This window comes from Puma concolor, chromosome C2 (assembly GCF_028749965.1).
Source record: "Puma concolor isolate L17-30 chromosome C2, mPumCon1.1.hap2, whole genome shotgun sequence".
NCBI classification, from domain to species: Eukaryota; Metazoa; Chordata; class Mammalia; order Carnivora; family Felidae; genus Puma; species Puma concolor.
This window is the reverse complement of record NC_141675.1, coordinates 89,250,329-89,268,543: the sequence shown is the minus strand read 5'-3', so window position 1 is coordinate 89,268,543 and position 18,215 is coordinate 89,250,329. Positions and strand designations below refer to the sequence as shown.

Below are 18,215 nucleotides of genomic sequence, written 5' to 3'. Positions count from 1 at the left end.
GGGTCCAAGAGGGGCAATAATAGCTCCAGGTCCATAATACGTCCAGTGGGTAGCATTTATAAATTCAAAAGACTGTTTACTTTCATACTCATTAGGACAGCTATTATCAAGGGGAAAAAAAGGAAAAGAAAAAGAAAGGAAAGTAGGTGTTGACGAGAACTTAAGAGAAATTGGAACTTCCGTGCATTGCTGGTAGGAATATAAACTGGCACAGCCACTGTAGGAAACAGTTTGGTCATTCCTTAACAACTTAAACATAGAATTGCCATATGATCCAGCAATTCCACTGCTAGGGACATACACAAAAGAACTAAAGGCAGAGAATCAAAGAGATATTTGTACACCCGTGTTGACAGCAGTATTATTCACAATAGCCAAAAGGTTGAAGCAACCCAAATGCCCATTGATGGATGACTAGATGAGCAAAATGTGATACATACATGCAAGAGAATGTCACTTGGCCTTAAAAAGCAAGGAAATCTGACATACACTGCATGAATGAACCTTGAAGACGTCATGCTAGGTGAAAAAAGCCAGTCACAAAAGAACAAATATTATATGATTCCACTTACATGAGGTACCTGTAATAGGTAAAGTCATAGAGACAAAAAGGAGAATAGAGATTAGCAGAGGCTGGGGAGAGGGAGGAATGAGGAGTCATTACCTAATGAGTTCCCATTTGGGATAATGAAACAGTTCTGGAAATTCATGGTGGTGATGGTAGTACAACACTGTGAATGTACTCAATGTCAATAACTTGTACCCTTAAAAACAGGGGCGCCTGGGTGGCGCAGTCGGTTAAGCGTCCGACTTCAGCCAGGTCACGATCTCGCGGTCCGGGAGTTCGAGCCCCGCGTCAGGCTCTGGGCTGATGGCTCAGAGGCTGGAGCCTGTTTCCGATTCTGTGTCTCCCTCTCTCTCTGCCCCTCCCCCGTTCATGCTCTGTCTCTCTCTGTCCCAAAAATAAATAAACGTTGAAAAAAAAAATTAAAAAAAAAAATAGATAAAAAATATATTTACTGGGCATCAACCACACACAAGACACTGTGGATTCTGCCTCAAGGGGCCTATCGCTTCCAAGAGAGCTGAATGGGGTTAATAAATTCCTGTGATGCGGATGCCAGTGCCATGGGTGTGTGAGAAGAGGCCCAGCTAGGCAGAGAAGGTATCCTGGAAGTTTGGTAGGCAGAGAAGCTAGGGAGCTGGGCAGAGAAGGTATCCTGGGTGCAGGTTTGGGACAAGAATCCCATCCTCACTTTCAGGGTTGCACTCTCTCTCCAGATCACGGCCTCCACCCCAGGAATCCAACAAACCAGGGGGATTTCCTGCCGGATGGCCAGCAGGTGGGATATCTGGGGGTAGGCAGGAACCTTGGGGACATGGAGGGAAGGTGGCTGCGACCTCACCAGAGGGCAGCCGCCTACTCAGTGCGGCTGCTCAGGGCTGTGTTTTGAAACACTACTGCGGATGTAATGATTCTGGGTGGAGGACGTTTAGGAGCCAAATGAGTTTGTGTGAACAAAAGGCAGCCCTCGATCTGGACTGTCCAGGGCTCTCGGGGAGTTTCATTTCCTTCCTTGTTCTTGCCCTGAAAGGAGCAGCCCTAAGAAAAACCATACACATTAAGAAGTGTTTGGACCTGAGACCCAGTGATCTGATTTTTTTTAACCTTTATTTTTGAAGGAGAGAGAGAAAGAGCATGAGCGGGGTAGGGGCAGAGAGAGAGGGAGACACAGAATCCAAAGCAGGCTCCAGGCTCTGAGCCATCAGCACAGAGCCCAATGCGGGGCTCGAACCCACGAACTGTGAAATCACGACCTGGGCCGAAGTGGGACCCTTAACCGACTGAGCCACCCAGGAGCCCCTCCAATGATCTGATTTTTAAAAACAGGTCCCCCAGGAACAGTGTCTAGTAATGAAAAGTATAAACTTTACAAGGCATATTATCCTCTCCTCCTTGTGAGAGTCTGCTTTTGTCTAGCTGAGTATCCTCTGGGGAGAAAGGCAGGCTTGTGGGACTGAGCCGTGACCCATGACCCAGGGTGGGGCTGGCCAGGACCCTCCCCCTTGCCCCCTCCCCAAAGTCCGGAGTCCCGAAGGCTTCCAGAAACAGAATCACCTCTGAGGTGGCCTGAGGGTGCTAAGGAGGGAAGCAGCCTAACCCCAGGCAGGAGAAGAAGGTGAAGGACTCTGATGTGACCTCAAGTTCCTTGCTTTAAAAATAATTCCATAGGATTAAAAAAAAAAAAAAAAGGAGGCTTTGAAAAATAGCCCAAGGGTCATGTCAGAAGATTCCCAGTCAATTAAATTGGTAAACAAAAAGGCTGTTTGAGGGGGGTGGGAAGGCTATCTTGTCCCTGTGGGCATTTATCTATCTGGTGCCTCAGTTTTCTTTGCCCCTCTCATTCTTTGAAAGATAAACAGCCTGTGGAGGGGCTGAGAGGTGGCTCAGCAGAGGTGGTTTTGAGAAGGGGGCCTAAGGGGCAGCTCCCTGTGGCGCCTGAAGACGAAGTTGGGGGGTGGGCAGGGAAGCGGGCCTGTCTCCTGTATTGTCACCCTAACATTCACTCACACCCAGAGAGGAAGCCCGGTGGCAGAGCCCCACCAAAGGAGGCCTGCCAGCTTGACGAAACAATAAAAAGGCAAGGAAAAACATCCTGGTTCCAAGGAGGAAGAGGGGAGGTGGGAGGGAGGCGGGGAGGTCGAATGACATGAAATGCGGCCACCTGACTTTTGTTAAGTTCTGCCATAATTTGTTCCGTAGACCTGTGTGAAGGGGCCCAAGACTCTAAGGAAATCATAGAAACATCATTTGTCTGGAAGGCTTACAGTGTTAGAAAATGTACACAGTGGAACGATGCTGCAGCACAAAGGGCCCGCGGGGCCAGGTGGGGGAAGGGAAGGGAGGAGGCCGCGGCTGTCACCGCCAGCCCCAGAAAGGGGTGCTCTCACCATGGGCCACTGGGAGCCTGTGGGGGTGCATACATAAAACCTATTTAGAGACATAAATGAAAGGTTTATCAATAGGCCTTTACAACTAAGTTGGGAAACTTGACACTCGATTCAAATACAAGCAATATGTGTATATATATATATATATATATATGTAATATATACATTTTTTAGATTTTAGATTTTTTAAGTTTATTTATTTATTTTGAGAGAGACAGAGACAAGTGTGAGTGGGGGAGACACAGAGAGAAAAGGAGAGAGAGAGAGAGAGAGAGATTGAGAATCCCAAGCAGACTCTGCCGATGGCTGTCAGCAAGGCCTGATGTGGGGTTCCAACACACACACACATGTGAGGTCATGACCTGGGCCGAAACCACGCTTAACTGTGCCACCCAGGCGCCCCTCAAATATAACCAATATTTTTAAAGTCAGTTGTATGCTATAGCCAGTTAAGAAAAAGATATAAAATAGAGGGAGTAGAAAGAAAGGGAGAAACATACAGAGAGAGGAGGAGAGAGTAAAGCTAGGGAGGAGAATGCCAGAGTAGGCTCATTACGACGAAGACGAGGATGAGGATAATGACAGCAGCCCAGATACACGCTGCAGGCACCATGCCAGGCATTGCACATGGACTGTCCCAGTTAATCCTCACCACAACCCTGGCAGGTGGGCACCATTATTGTCCCCATTTTTTTTGATAAGGAAACTGAGGTGTCGAGAGATCAAACAGATGCTCAAGGATCCCACAAATAATACACTGGGATCCAAGCCCAGGTCTGTCTGACTCCAAAGGCCTTCAATATAAAATATCTAAAATAATAATAATAATAATAATAATAATAATAATAATAATACAGAAATAGAAAAAGAATGAAGGATAAGAATGGCAAGCACAAGATGAAGACAGAGCTACAGAGGCATGGCAACATACTCTGAGAGGGAGAGCCAGAAAGACACAGGCAGGGCTCCTCAGGCAGGCTTCCAGGGTGTCTCCCAGGACCCCTGGATCCAAACTGCAGTTTCAGGACCCGAATGGGGACGTTACATCCCGGCAGCCCACACTGCCCACTGTCCGAAAGGAATTAAGAGTATGGACAGGATTCAGAAGAAGAAAGAAAGTGGCAAAGGGAAGAGTCGGTGGTGATCTCATGTGCCTAAGAAAAAGCCGCGAGACAAAGACGGCTGAGGTTCTGAATGTGTGACTGAGAAATTAACGGCACCATAAACAAGCAAAGGAAGGACAGGTTCTCGGGGGGGGGGGGGGAGGAGGGGGGAGATGACATGTCTGCATTTATAACCATTATCTGTTGTGTTGAAAGTGAAGCACAACTGTGCAAATGTTTGGCAGGTGGCTGAAGAAATCGGACTGGGTATCTGAAGAGAAGAAAGATAGTTGTGGGAATCACCTCCTCAGAGAAAACAGGTGAAGCCATGCTATGTCTTCCCTCTGTGCCTCTGTTTTGTGGACCTCCCTACCTAAGTGCCCTGCTCCCTTTCCCTTGGGCCTTGGCAAAATCTGACTGCTTTCTCACAACTGGCTCAGGGAACACCACTCCCAAGAAGCTTTTTCCAGAGAGAACTCGCTCCCTCTTGACTACTGTTTCAACTTGTTGTACAATTATAACATATTCGATCATATTTCTATGTCCCTTAGGAGAGACCATGGCTCCTGGGAGGACTCAGTAAACACTCACTGAACCGAGCTGCAGGTAGAAGGCCAAGGGCAGGCCTGTGAAGAACATCCTACTGGTTGGGTGGGACAGAGGATGAGAAAGAGCTAGCCACCAAGACCAGAGGCGGCTGAGAGGACAGAGATGGAGGACTGACAACAGGCCAGTGAGACATCCCAGAATGCTGTCCCTCTCTGCCCTTCCTCTCCTACTTTCTACACATCCCCCTGCACCTACCTGCTCCACAAAGGCCACCTCACTTAGAGTAATAATAATGCCGGAGGCATTCCCAAATACACAGCACGTGCGCGTTCACAAAGCCTGTCCACGAGGGTGGGTTTCCATCTCACCCCTATGATAGCACTGTGAGGTGGATGGAGCTGGGAGTATCCTCGCCATTTTACAGATATGCAAACAGGCCCAGAGATGGGATGCCTGGCCCAGGGCACAGTAAGTTCATTGTATTCTGACTCAAATTACTCGCTGTGTCTACATTTAAACATGCCTTTGTGGTCATAATTATATTTGCTCCTCCTCGGAAGCCTTGTCTAGGAAGCAGGATAGATAGCATTAGCCCCATTTCTAACATAGGGAAAGTAAGACCCAGGGACATTAGGCAGCTGCCCCCTGCCACACAGCTAGAAAGCAAAGGGGTTAAGACCCTGTCAGAGTTCTTGAGCCACCACTGGCATCTCTCTGCCCGACCTCCGCCTGTGGCTATAGACAGCAGCACTCCGTTACCATAAGGCACAGCTATACTATAAATAATTCCTAACCAACCACAGGAATTCACCTACCAATGAATATGGTCTTCTTCAAAGAAACCCCATTAAGATCTTATTTAATCCAACAACACTGTTACTCCTCAGACTGTTTCCTAAAATTCTCTACAATCTTCAACAGCGCCTGAGGAGTATTTTTGAGTTTACTGAATAAGGACACATTTTCATCCCTTGATAATAGATTTGGATTATTCTGGAAACACACAAAATTCCAAGCCCAATTTAGTGACTGATGCAGGGGATCGAGATAGGTGACCCCATTTTGGATCCAGGATGATGGAGAAGTACAAAGAAACACCAATGAGTTGCTTGTGGCCCAGGCACTGGCTCTAAAGGGGGCTCCCAGCTCCTTCGAATGCTTTTTGAGGTATGTGTCAATAACCTCCAAAAATTCTGACCTGAAGGAGAGTACCCTTTGACAACAGAAGTCCTAGCATGACTGATTTTAAAGGTTTATTTCTTTGGAGTCACACCTCACATACCATTTTTACTGAATCCTTACTGCTTCACGTGCATTAATCTGGTCTCCGCAGATAACTGCAGGTGAGGGCTGGATAGGTGGCACTTAGTTGTTCTGACTTAAAATCTTCAAATTGTGCTCTTTCCCCCCTGCATTGGAAGCTAAGGATGGAGAGAAAGTTCTAGGAATACCAAGAAGTGAGGTTCGGGGGGCCCGGGGAAGGGGAGGGGGACCAAGTAGCAAATGTCCTTGGAAGGTAGACCTGACCCCTTTGCATTCAGAACTTGTCCCCCATCCACTGAACCTGGAGGTGAAGAGGGTGTTGTCATCAGTCCAAAGGTCAGTATAAACAGGCAATGGTTTCAGGAGCATCATCGTGGCCAGTATTTACAGAGCTCTCCTGCCCAGCAACAAGCAGTCTGTTTTACAGAGGCTATATGACCCTTACATTCCTGAGTAGGGCCCATTAATAGCCCATCTGACAGATGGGAAACTGAAGGCACAGAGAGACTGAGTAAACTACCAAGGTCCCACAGCTTGCAAGTGGTACTGTTGGGAGTTTAAACTGAGGCTGTCTGACACCCAAGCCAGGACCTCCCCAGGTCTGTGACTGCAAAGCCAGAGGGCTCTTATACACATCCTAGCAACAGATGACCCCAGAAAAAGTCTCACTGCATGGCACAACGAAAGTCCTGGTGGCCCCAGAGGCTCAGGAGTGAAATTCATCCCCACGTTGAAGCTGTTTCCATCTCCCCCTACCACCCAGGGAAGGAAAATAGAGTAGTTTTCAATACTAGCCTGATTCGTGATAATCACCAATCATGACCTTGCACAAAGAACAACATCCTACCAGATTCCAACCAGGCGTCTCTCTCCTATATGTTCACTATTCCCTCCTCCAATATGACTGCTTCAATGCACATGGCCCAGCATGGCACAGGGTCAGCTAGAGAGCTTGACCTTGGCCTCCACCTTCTTCTTGTCACCTGTCTTCCTCCCTGGACTTCTTATCCCAACTTATCAAAGACATTGAGCAGAAGTCTGTCAAAGGTATCACATCCATCTCCTCACTTCCAGTAGCTCAGCTCCTTCCCAGAAGAGACATGGAGGCTGCTGTTATTCAGGGTCTCCAGTGAGATCAGAGCCTCCCCTGAGGCCCCCACAACCACAGGAACTGAGAGCACAGAGCCTGCCTGCCATACCACCAGACCTGTTAGCTTTCCTCAAACATTCCTACGTGACAGGAAAGCCTGCATAATACTGCAAAGCTCAAGTATCCCAGAACCAAGGTATAAAGCAAAAGGAATGTGTCCATTTTTAACAGTCTCTGTAGACTTTAGAGATGGCCTTTCTAGCTCCTTAAGAGATCTTATGACAGGAGCCCTAGGTCACATGGTGGTGCAGGTGCTGCTGTAATACCACCTGGGCAGTGGGTGGCAGCCACAAGTTGGATAGATGCTCCCTGGGCCAAGGCCAAAGATGAATATGACCTGTGCCTCCTCTCAAGGAGCTAGAGGTCTAGCAGGCCCACAGGTGCACATGAAGACCCACTGTGAGGTACCCTTCCTCGTCCCTCACATAGGCGCCACAGCTCCCGACCCTGAGCTAAGAAGCCAGATGTAGAGTCTCCTCACACTTCAGCTCAACATCAGGGAAGTCAGGAGGTATTCACAGGATAAAGCTGGGACCCTCAGGAATGAAGCTTTTGGCATCAGATGGCCAATCCGTCATTTCACAGATAAAGAAATGGAGGCCCAGAGAAGGAAGCAATATGCCCAAAGTTACCCCGTGTCTAAGTGGCAGAGCCAAAACTTGATCCTGAACCTTCTGGACCAGCCCCCACCTCTGGCCACTCCACATTGCTAGAGCACCATTTCCAGCCCCAACTAGAGCTCTGTCACTATCATGGTTGTCTAATTGTTTCACTGGTTTCCAGAACCTTTCTAGGAAAAACCACGTCTGTGAAAATGCAGCCAGTCATATCACTCAATTGGAAGTGTCTGGATTTGTCACATATCTCCTAATCTAAGGTGACCTCGGATCTTGCATCATGTCCTGAACAAAGAGACCAAAAGTTTCTGAGAGCAAAGTGAAATTTACTGACTCTGACTGGAAATCAACCAGGGTAAATGAGGCAAAAGAGTGACAGCCCCTTTCCCTACTTATTTTGGAAACAAGCCTGCCATTTAATGAATAAAGACAGCTTTTTAAAGTTCCCTTCAGGGGCGCCTGGGTGGCGCAGTCGGTTAAGCGTCCGACTTCAGCCAGGTCACGATCTCGCGGTCCGGGAGTTCGAGCCCCGCGTCAGGCTCTGGGCTGATGGCTCGGAGCCTGGAGCCTGTTTCCGATTCTGTGTCTCCCTCTCTCTCTGCCCCTCCCCCGTTCATGCTCTGTCTCTCTCTGTCCCAAAAATAAATAAACGTTGAAAAAAAAGAATTTTTTTAAAGTTCCCTTCAAACCTGGAGAGTCTAGGATTCTCTGAACATAAAGAGAATTCTCAAGATGTTCTTATAGACCCCAAACTGAAATCTAATTTTGCCCAGTATGCCAAAATTTAAAGGATCAATATTGCCAATGCAATGGCTCTCATTTACAAGGTCCCTGTGGTGTTCTCTTGCTCCATCCCAAATTTTGCATGACAGTTCCTTCTCAAATACTCGTGCTGCCCTTCTGCCTGGCCACTTTGCCCAAAGCACTTGGCTCGGATGCCTCCCTGCCCAGATGTAGCCATGCTGACACAACACAGTGGAGAGCTTGCTGCCTGCTCTGGAGGAACCCACCTCCACCAGCAGCATCCACCACACTTCCTGCCGGTCAGATACCCTGCAGAATCAGTCACCCACTGAAACATCCTCTCTTCAACTTGCTTCAGACCAGAGGATAAGGTGGAGCCCCAGCAGCTTCCGGATATAGGGTTAGTAGAGAGATGCTGTGATTGACCACACCCAACATACACACACACAGACACACCACTATCTGAAGACATCTGGGTGAAAAAGAAAGACAGGAGAAGGGTACCGTGTTTTAATCAAAATCCCTGGTGATACACAGAGTGTGGTGAGATCTGCATTGTGAGATCACACAATGCTGTTGAAATAATTTGGTACCATTTGGTAGTATTGTCAGGGATCTTAAAATTTTCCACATCCAGGAATTAACACTAAGCAAATAATCAGAGACAAATACAAAAGCTGATTCACAAAGACGTTCATCACATTATTTATGATAGTGAAAAACTGGAAACAGTTATATATTCAATAAAGACGTAGCTTTAAAAAAGTTACAATATACTAGAACAGTATCCATCTGGATACCATATGGAAATACACATGTATTATATGTGTGTGTGTGTGTGTGTGTGTGTGTGTGTCCTATTTTTTAAAAGTCAGCCCCGATGTGGGGCTCAAACTCACAACCCCAAGATCAGGAGTTGCATGCTCTACCGACTGAGCCAGCCAGGCACCCCTGTGTATCCTATTTTAAAAATATATAGTTTTAGGGGCACCTGGGTAACTCAGTGAGTTAATCCCCGATTTCAGCTCAGGTCATGATCTCAGAGTTCATGAGTTTGAGCCCCACATTGGGGTCTGTGCTGACAGCTCAGAGCCTGGAGCCTGCTTTGGATTCTGTGTCTCCCTCTCTCTCTGCTCCTCTCTGCTCACATTCTGTCTCTTTCTCAAAAAATAAACATTAAAAAAACTTTTTTAAGTACATACACAATTTTGTATTCCTTGTAAATGAGAAATATAACAACTGCTAATGTTTTAATATATTTCTGGTAGTTGGCATATAGGTGGTATTTTATTTGGCGCTTTCACTTTTCGACACCTTCCAAATTGTATATGATAAATATACAAAATGAACATAATCAGAAAAAAAAAAAAGTTCTGATTTTTAAAAGGCAAAGATGATCATGCACCTTGGAAGTACCATAATGCTTGTACTTCATCCTGATCCTAAGTCAGAAATGTCACCTCATGGCCTCACTGTTGACTGACAGCAAGGCAGGCTTCCAAAGGAAGCAAATGTCAGGGAGATGCGTCCTTGTCCTCTGACAACTCCCAGGCAGGAATGCAACAAGAGAGGCAGGGAGGCAAGCAAAAGACAAACACATCAGAGACATACATCAAAAGCCCTAACTCCAGAGATCCCCCTACCACAGCAGCACCCCAGCCCAGGCACCCTGCACTGCACCACAGCAGTGACACGGGCCACTCTGCTCTGATGACAGTCCCTGTGCCCCCTCCCTCACCTGGGGAAGACTGTCCAGTGCACTGTCCTAACACTTTGGGAGGTAAAGTGTGAGGAAGGTATTGCCCGTCCCATGTTTGATGATCCAAGAACATGAGGGCTGCTCAGTCAGAGAAATATTACCACAAGCATGGTTCTTTCTACCTCCAACTTTTGTGTTTGGGCCTAGCTTCTATTTTAGGAATCATTTATTCAACAAGTACTATGCATGCTTACCGTGTGTCAGGCACAAACTAGCCGTGGCTTCCCACCTTCACTTCCTGTCTTGCCTTCCTAGTCTACTCTCCACATCACTCCTCTGCTAAAACCCCTCATGGCGCTTAGCAGAAAATCTGACCTTTCTACTGTGGTTCTCAGGGCCCCACATGATCTGGCCACCATGGCCTTCCTTCTTTCCAATCCCGAAAACACAACCTTGTTCTGGCCTTCGGGCCTTTGCACTGGTTGTTCCCTCCCTCTGCCTGGAGAGCTGTTCCGCTATAGGCATGGGGCACCGTGTGCCTAGTCTCCAGGACAGGAAGGAGTCTGGCATGTGTACACAACTATCTGGTGTGGTTAGAAGGGGGTCAGAGAAAGAAGAGGCCAGAGAGTCAGCGGGTCAGGTCCTGGTATTCCAGCAGGGAGGCTGGATTTTTATTTTACTTTATTTTATTCTAAGTACAATGCAAAGCCCTTGGAGGGTTTTCAGCCTGAGAATAAGATGACCTGAATTACATTTAAGAAGATCGCTCTGGGCTCTGTGAACACGGATCAGCGGGAGAGCGTGCGTGGAAGCAGGGAGAGCAAAACAGAACAGTGGAGATGGTGAGGGCAGATCCCTGATATATCTATCGAAAAACAGAATCAAGAGTCCCCCTTCCCCACCAAAACAAAGATGCAGAGGGTGAGGGAAGGAGCTGGATATAGAGTGCTTCTAAGTTTCTCATTCAAGTAACAAGTGGGTCCTGTTGCCAATTCCTGACGGCAGAGTGGGGTGGGAATTCAGAGTTCTTGTCCCTGTTAAACTTCATCCGGGGTGGTGGGCGTTTGCTGTCTCCCTTAAGGTAAACAAACTCTTCCTGTTCTTAAAGTCTCCCCTGAACTTCTCAGAATCAATCCAGTGGTCTTTCCTCAGGCCTCATTCTTCCTGGCTCCCTCTCCCCTTTAACCTGGATATACCTGGATGAGAAAGCAAGTTCAGGCAGGTTCATGTCAACCTATCTGTAACTTACTCTGCCCATGCATGGCCAGCTTCCAGACTGCCCCCCTCTCAGCTGCACCTTCAGGCCGCTTCCTGGCTCACCATCTACACTGGATGCTCTTGACCCACTGAGTCTGAGTCTGCCTCCTCTTCTCCACTGGCTTCAGCTGCTGTTGAGGTTCGCCCTTCCAGGCTGACTCTGACCCTGGCTTCCCCCTAGTTCAGTTCCACGTCCGTGACTGCACAATACTTCCGCTGGGACAGGCTGCAGGCTTTACAGTGAAAGCACCTCCAGCGGAGGCAGCCTCTTGCAGGGCCAGCCAGCTCTTTGCCATTGTCCTCGTCATCCCCACAGCCAGGCAGTCCCCAGGCCCTCCCACCTTCCTCTTTTAAATGGCCCTTGCAACGCTCCCTCTCAATTTCCACCGCTCCCATTCTAGCCCATGCCTTGCTTTCAGTGTTTTCCTCCCAACATACCGATACAACGCCTGCCAGCATTCCCAGACTTCTGAACTAAGTCCTGGACTGTAGGAAGGGCAGAGACCCACACGTGGTTCATCCCCGAGTCCCAGCGTCAAGCACAAAGGAACACCGACCAAGCACGCAATACTGCTCCTTCCTCAAGGGCTCTCAGGGCTCCTCAGTGCAGATGTGACAAACACAAATGCCTCAGGCAGGTCTCTCGAGCCCTCCACCATCGGTACGAATCCTCCTTTCCGGTCTGGTCTTCGCTCCAGTGACTCTGGACCCTAGCAGGTCTCCCAAGTCCTCTTCCCCGGACTTCCCGGCTACTGATCACCTCCATTTGAAAAGTCTTAAGCTTTTCAGTATTTGGGGTTTTGCTGATGCCAAAACCCTACCCCCTCTGTGCTATCCATATCCCAGCCCACACCTTCCTCCTGCCTGGACTACCGGCGCCCAGCAGCCTCTTCACCTCTGCACACCATTCCTTGGGTCGGCATGATCTGCTTGTGACATTTCTTCACTTCTGGTTCACTAACACACCACAGTCTCCCTGGTGACGGGGTTGAGGGGCACCACCGACTTGCTCTGCAGCTCTCCACAGGTGGAGAGCTGCAGAGCCCCTCATGTGTAGAAAGGGCTCTTGGCCGTGTTTTCGGGTCTACAGATTAGCTAAACTGACACAGACTGACACATCTGCCACACTCCCACAAAGGAAGAGGGAGAAGCCAGGATAGAAACATCTTTGTTCTGCCTGTACCAGATGAACAGGGAACGGGTGGAAGAGGGCATGCACAGACGTTAGAAAGAAAACAAGTCTAGAGCATCAGAATGGGGTACCTACCATCCAACCTCTCCTCCTGTTGAGGGGGTGTTCATACCAACTGCCCCATAACACCGGCCACGTTCCCAGCAGAGTCCATTAAGAATGTCATCAACTCATTTCAGTTTGGGCGATAATTAACAGAGCTACCTCTGGTATCAGTAACATATGGATTGGCATATAGATGAAGTGTAATTCACAATGTCTATATAAAATGCCATTTTTATACATATATACAGACTTATGCTCTTGTGTTGAGCAATTTCCAAAAGAAAATTTTTGTTTGGATCTCCACTCAGCAGGTTGTTCCCATCACTGCTGTCATATCCACATCCTGCCTCTCATCCCTGATCTCAAAAAAACAAAAACAAAAACGAAAACGAAAACAAGGGGCAAGAGCAAGGGACGGAGAAGAGAAGAAGCAGAACACTGCACTGGTCTTAGAGATCCAGAACCATCGGGCCGCTGAGAAAACGGGGGCTGCACGATACCATGGAAACAACAGGTGAATCTGGTCAAATCAGTCTGAATGTTGGCACCTCCATTTACTGTGTGATCCAAGCTCACCAGGATTCAGTTCCCACAGCTGTAAAAGAGCAGTGCTATCCCTCACAGGACTGTTTTGAGGGTTAAATGGGAAAGCGCCAACCAGACCACATAGGTGCTCAAAGGCTTCAAGTCCAAAGACAGACCCAAACTGATCTCCGTCCCTGGTATTTCCCACTCACACAAAAGCAGGGCGGGCAAAGGGAAGCCACGGAAGAAGGTAATAAGTGGCTAACGAAACCACAACCGCCACCTGTTCTTCGCTCGCTTTGTGAGAGTCTCTGAGAGAGCAACAAGTCAACTCCAAGAACACTGCTTCCAGCCAGCTGGGCAGGGCTGCTGGGAGACACCGGGACCACCGGGAGGGCACAGACTCCTTCCCCAGCCTCCCAGGACTAGGTATGCAGTCACTGCCCAGCTGGGCACCAAATATCTTTTGTTCTGCCTCTATCCACACCAGTCAGGTCTTGGGCAGAAAATACCAGTTCAGCATTTGCAGGCCCATCGAGGGAAGCAATAAAAGGGTTCTTGCCAGGTTAAAAGGATGTGGCTTTTAAACACACGCACGCCACAGAGAATCCCTTTCCCCACACCCTTCCTTCTAATTTGGAGCAGTCTCCATCAAAGCAAGCGGGCTCCTCAGAAATCCCTACCAGCACCACTCCCAGCCTCAGCCAGGGGAGAGGTAGCCACACACACTCCCTTCCCTACGGGGCTGCCTCCTGCCCGGCCTTTGTCTTCGCTGCACTGTGTAGTGGTTCTCCCAGCAGCTAAAGCTAGTTGGCCTGAAAAGTTACAGCACTTCAGGGGACAGCGATGGAGCAGTCCAGGAGGGGCTGGGTTCACAGCGCTTCCTTTACTCCAGGGAGCTGCATTTTTCTAAGATTATTATTCCTTGGGCCAGCTGCTCAGCTACTCAGCGTCATTTCCCCTTTGGGTGGGAAAGTTCTTCCCATCTGCATTGATTTTCATTAGGACTTAAGCCTTTCGCTTCCCCTTTCATCTGCAGGTCTCACAATTAAAGCATGGCCTATGGAGCACAAAAATCAAGGCATATAAACTTAAGCGCTCAGAACTGTGGCTCAGAAGCCCTAAGCTGTTAATACACACACCAAGAAAAAGAAAATCTCTAGGACTTGGCATCGTCTCCATCTCCACCAGCTCAAACACCAGCGATGGATCTGAACAGCCAGCAGGATGATAGGTGGGTATGCAAATGGAGGACGTGCGGCCTAGTGCTGGCAAACAACCCACAGACGGAACACAAGCAAGGTTACTCAGCAATGAGACCCCCGGACTCTGCCAAGAGGAAAAGGGCTAGAAATGGCCCCCAAGGGAAAAAAGGACATCTCTGGCCCCTGCCATTGATGCCTGTGTATCCAGAAGCCCAAGCCATGAATGCCAGGCACCGACCACCTGTATCCCCACAGCAGAAGGGGCTGCAGCAATTTCCCTGACAATCAAAGGAAGCACATCATTTGTAAGACTTGGGGCTTATTACCAGCAGGAGCGAGCACCTCCCCAAACACAAAAATGTTACTGCAGAGCCTGGATGGCCATCTGTCAGGGGTGCTGAGAGGGCAGATACCCACATGGGACTCAGTGCAGACCAGAGGGCCTCTGGAGGTTCTCTCAGTGTTGAGACTTTGCTGCCTTGGGAAGTGACTGATTGTACTTTGTGATACATGGTGGCCAATCAAAAAGGGTCCAAAGAAAATCCTGAGAGGTTATTAGGAAACTCAGACTCACTGAAATCACTTATTGCTGGATTTCTTGTTCGTTGTTTCCTTTTCCCTCTAAGTGACATTGTTTGAGCCACCACCAGAAAACAAGCACAGGACATGCTCGCATCCTCAGCCGTGTTACTAGTGTCTAGCGGTTTTTAACAGGCAATCAATTTCCTTTCTTACTCTCACCGTTCTAACATCCCACCTGAGGCCCAGCCTTAGATCAGCTGAAGAGCAGGTGCATCTTGGGTGGGCTTTGTGGGGGTGCCAGGAGGGACCTGCTCAGGTAAGAGAAATTTTGGACTACCCTGGCTCCTGGTACCTGCTCTTGGGACTTCCACATGCATTCTTCGGGAGCCTCATGCACCAGAAGCCTCCATTGCTCTCTGCTCCCAAAATGCATCCAACGGGAAGGTTGCAAAGCCAGGACTAGCAGTGTTACCTGCCATATCTATGAAGAAGTGTGGCTCACTTAGGGCAGGAGGGGAGGATGTCCCAACTAGCAAAGGAGATCAGCCCCAATTCTTACCTGCTGAGTCCCCTAGGCTAATTCCCTCCACTGTTCCTCTCCCTGTGTAACACCCAGTTCTCTGTGATGTGTGAGGGGTCCCAGCCATGAGAAGGAACGAGACTCAAGTGCCAGCCTTATCCAGTCATGTCCCTGCAAGTTAGCATCCCTTCCACCTACCCCTAACAAGGCTGGGGCCCCACAGCTAAGAATGCCTGACCCCCAGCCAGAGAAACCTGCCTTCAGCTCCTGGGTGTCTCCTCTGAAATGGCCTCAATCCCCTACACCCGCTCTCCATTTAGAAAATTTACAAAATACTATGCGGTGTTCCTTAGTTACTTTTCTAGTGTGAGAAAGTCAGGGAATGTTCTCTTTTATGTTCTTGATTCTTTCTCGTGGAACTTAGAACAATATATGCTGTAAGTTATCTGAAGTTACACAGTGGGTAGGTCTCTGATAGGTCTTTTATAGCTTCTCTCTCCCCTCTCTTCCCTTACTGTTACTCAGTTTCTCAGTCTTGTGCCAGTGCCTTAGATATTCACAAGGACAAGGCATTCTGCAATGATGGGAGTTGACTTTTTCCTGGGAGGTGTATTTTTTTAAAAAACATTTTTCTTATTTAGAGGAAGCATCTCTAGGTTCAATGAAGCAAGCTAATTCCTACGCGAGATAGTGTGTGTGATATGAGAAACTTAAAGTGCTAATTAGTTAGATGAAATCTTCTCAACCTTCACGTGAACTTCAAATCAATGCCTAGTGTTGCAAGCAACCTTGCTTTTCCAGGTAACCCTGAGAGAGAGCATGTGCCTGGTGTCACTCACAGGAAGGCAGTGGCTAACACCACCACATTGCTGACTAGTCAAAGCACTTTCATTTATTTTTACTTTCATTTTGTCACACCATCACTAGAAGGCTAGGAGAAACAGGGATCATTACTTCCATTTCACAGATGGAGAAACTGAGATCAAAAGAGGTGACATTCTCAAGGTCACAATGGTGTCACAGTTAGAATTCCTAGGTCGTTGGCATTTCTTCCAGATCTAAAGAAGGAACTGGATAAAAGTCCAGAGCAGAGGGGGCAGGTCCCTTTCTGAGCAGGATAGGCAGGGGCTATGTATGGAGCAGCAGCCCATTGGGAAAGTAAGGGGAGGCTCAGGGGCAGTCCTGTGTCACCGTTTGCCTCGCAAGGGTTTGCCCTTGTAACTCCCCACCTCCACACTGTCCCCCCCCCCCCCCGCCCCCGTCCCTCCTCTGCTTTTAGAGAGAACCAGTAGTGTTGTGTTTCCAACTACATCCTTTGTCCTTTACAATATTCTCCAAGCTAGAACCCTTAAATATCAGTTATTTATCTTCGAAAGTTACGCTCTGTATCTGGAGAGGCCATTTCTCTATCTATAGGAAAAGACTGGGATTGGGGAATTGACGGGAAGATGTTACCACCTCCGAGGTGGGAGAAGCGTCTTTGGAAGGTTGGTGGGGCGGAGGTTCTTTTCTTCTTGTTAAAGGGAGGTGTCGGGGAAGAGGTCCAGGGTACGCCACGGAAGACAAGTTTTCTTCCATGGGTGGGGGGAGAACAGGACGGTCACACCCCCCAGTCCCGCCACCAGCGATGGAGTCCAGGACAGCACTCTCCCCGCTCGCCACCCTCCCTCGCGGCCCACCCCCGGGGTCCCCAGCGGCCCAGGTAAGCGGGGCGGGGGATGGGGGCGGCCGGGACCGAGCGCGCGGAGGGGCCTAGGGCGGGGGATGCGGCCCCGAAGCGCGCCCACGCCCCCCGCCCGGGGCTTCCCGGCGCCCGGCCGCGGCTCTCACTCACCCGCGCTCCCGCCTTGGGGGGCCCGGCGCGAGCGTCCCCGGCGTGTGGCGGCGGCCGGCCCGAGGGCCGTGCGGCTGGGGCCGGGGGGCGCGGGCCCGCGGCGCTCCCGGGGCGGCGTGGGCGGTGTCGGCTCGCGCTCGGGGCCGGGCTCGGGCTCGGGCGGCCGCGCCAGCCCCGCTCCTGCGAGGGGCGCTCGGCTCGGCGCGCGGCGGGCCGGGGAGGGCGGCTGCCCCCACGTCCCGGGGGCGGCCGGCGGCGGCAGCAGCAGCAGCAGCGGCAGCAGCAGCAGCAGCAGCAGCGGGAGCGGGAGCGGCGGCGAGGCCATGGTGGCGGCGCCCGCCCGCGCTCACATGCCCGGCGCGCGGGGCGGGCGCGGGGCGGCCGCGGGTGCGAGGGAAGCGGGCGGCGGGCGCCGCGCGGGGCCGGGGAAGTGAGCGAAGTGAGGCTGCGAGCGCAGTCCCCGCCTCAAAAGTTGTGGGGAGCCGCGGGAGGGCGGCCGGGGCCGGGCGGGCGCGGCGGAGGCGGAGGCGGCCCCGGCGCCGCTACATGCTAATTAGCCCGGGCGGGCCGCGGGCGGGCGGGCGGCTCCTCCTCGGGTTGACATCACCGGCCGAGCACGGCCGGGCCCGGGGGCGGGGAGAGGGCAGGAAGGGGGCGGGGGCCGGCCGGGGACCGCGGGGTGAGGGCCACGCTGCCGGCCAACTTCGGTCACACTCACACACGCCCTCCCCACCCCCATCACTGCTACTTTGCCACTGGGAGAAAAAATCAGAAAAACCGAGCCCTCCGAATTTCCCAACTCCTTAAATGCACAGTAAATGGGTAAAAAGCAGGTACTGGATGATGTGATTTGCACTAACTGGATTGTACAAAGTGCTTTGATATGTGAGAGAAGTGGAACCTGTTCCCCCTGCTCCTCACAGCGCGCGGTCACTGCCCCTTGCTCGTTTGAACTGCCCTCCCCACCCCCACCCCCGTTCCCACCACCACCACTACTCCTCTGGGCTGGTGCTGGGTTCGCTGTTGCCAAGCCTAACG

At 50.3% G+C, this 18,215-nt stretch overlaps 1 protein-coding gene across 2 annotated transcripts in view; it reads right to left on the bottom strand.

The window, feature by feature from the left end:
- HEG1 (heart development protein with EGF like domains 1) overlaps positions 1 to 17,691 on the bottom strand; it is a 91,122-nt gene extending 73,431 nt beyond the window's left edge. Inside the window, exon 1 of one of the 2 annotated variants that reach the window (XM_086675178.1) lies at positions 17,178 to 17,691. In XM_086675178.1, the coding sequence (XP_086531304.1) occupies positions 17,178 to 17,502 (325 nt within the window). In that variant the 5' untranslated portion in view covers positions 17,503 to 17,691. The remainder of the gene's footprint in view (positions 1 to 17,177) is intronic. The other variant, XM_086675179.1, reaches the window with a different exon arrangement.
- Between the last annotated feature and the right edge of the window lie 524 nt (positions 17,692 to 18,215).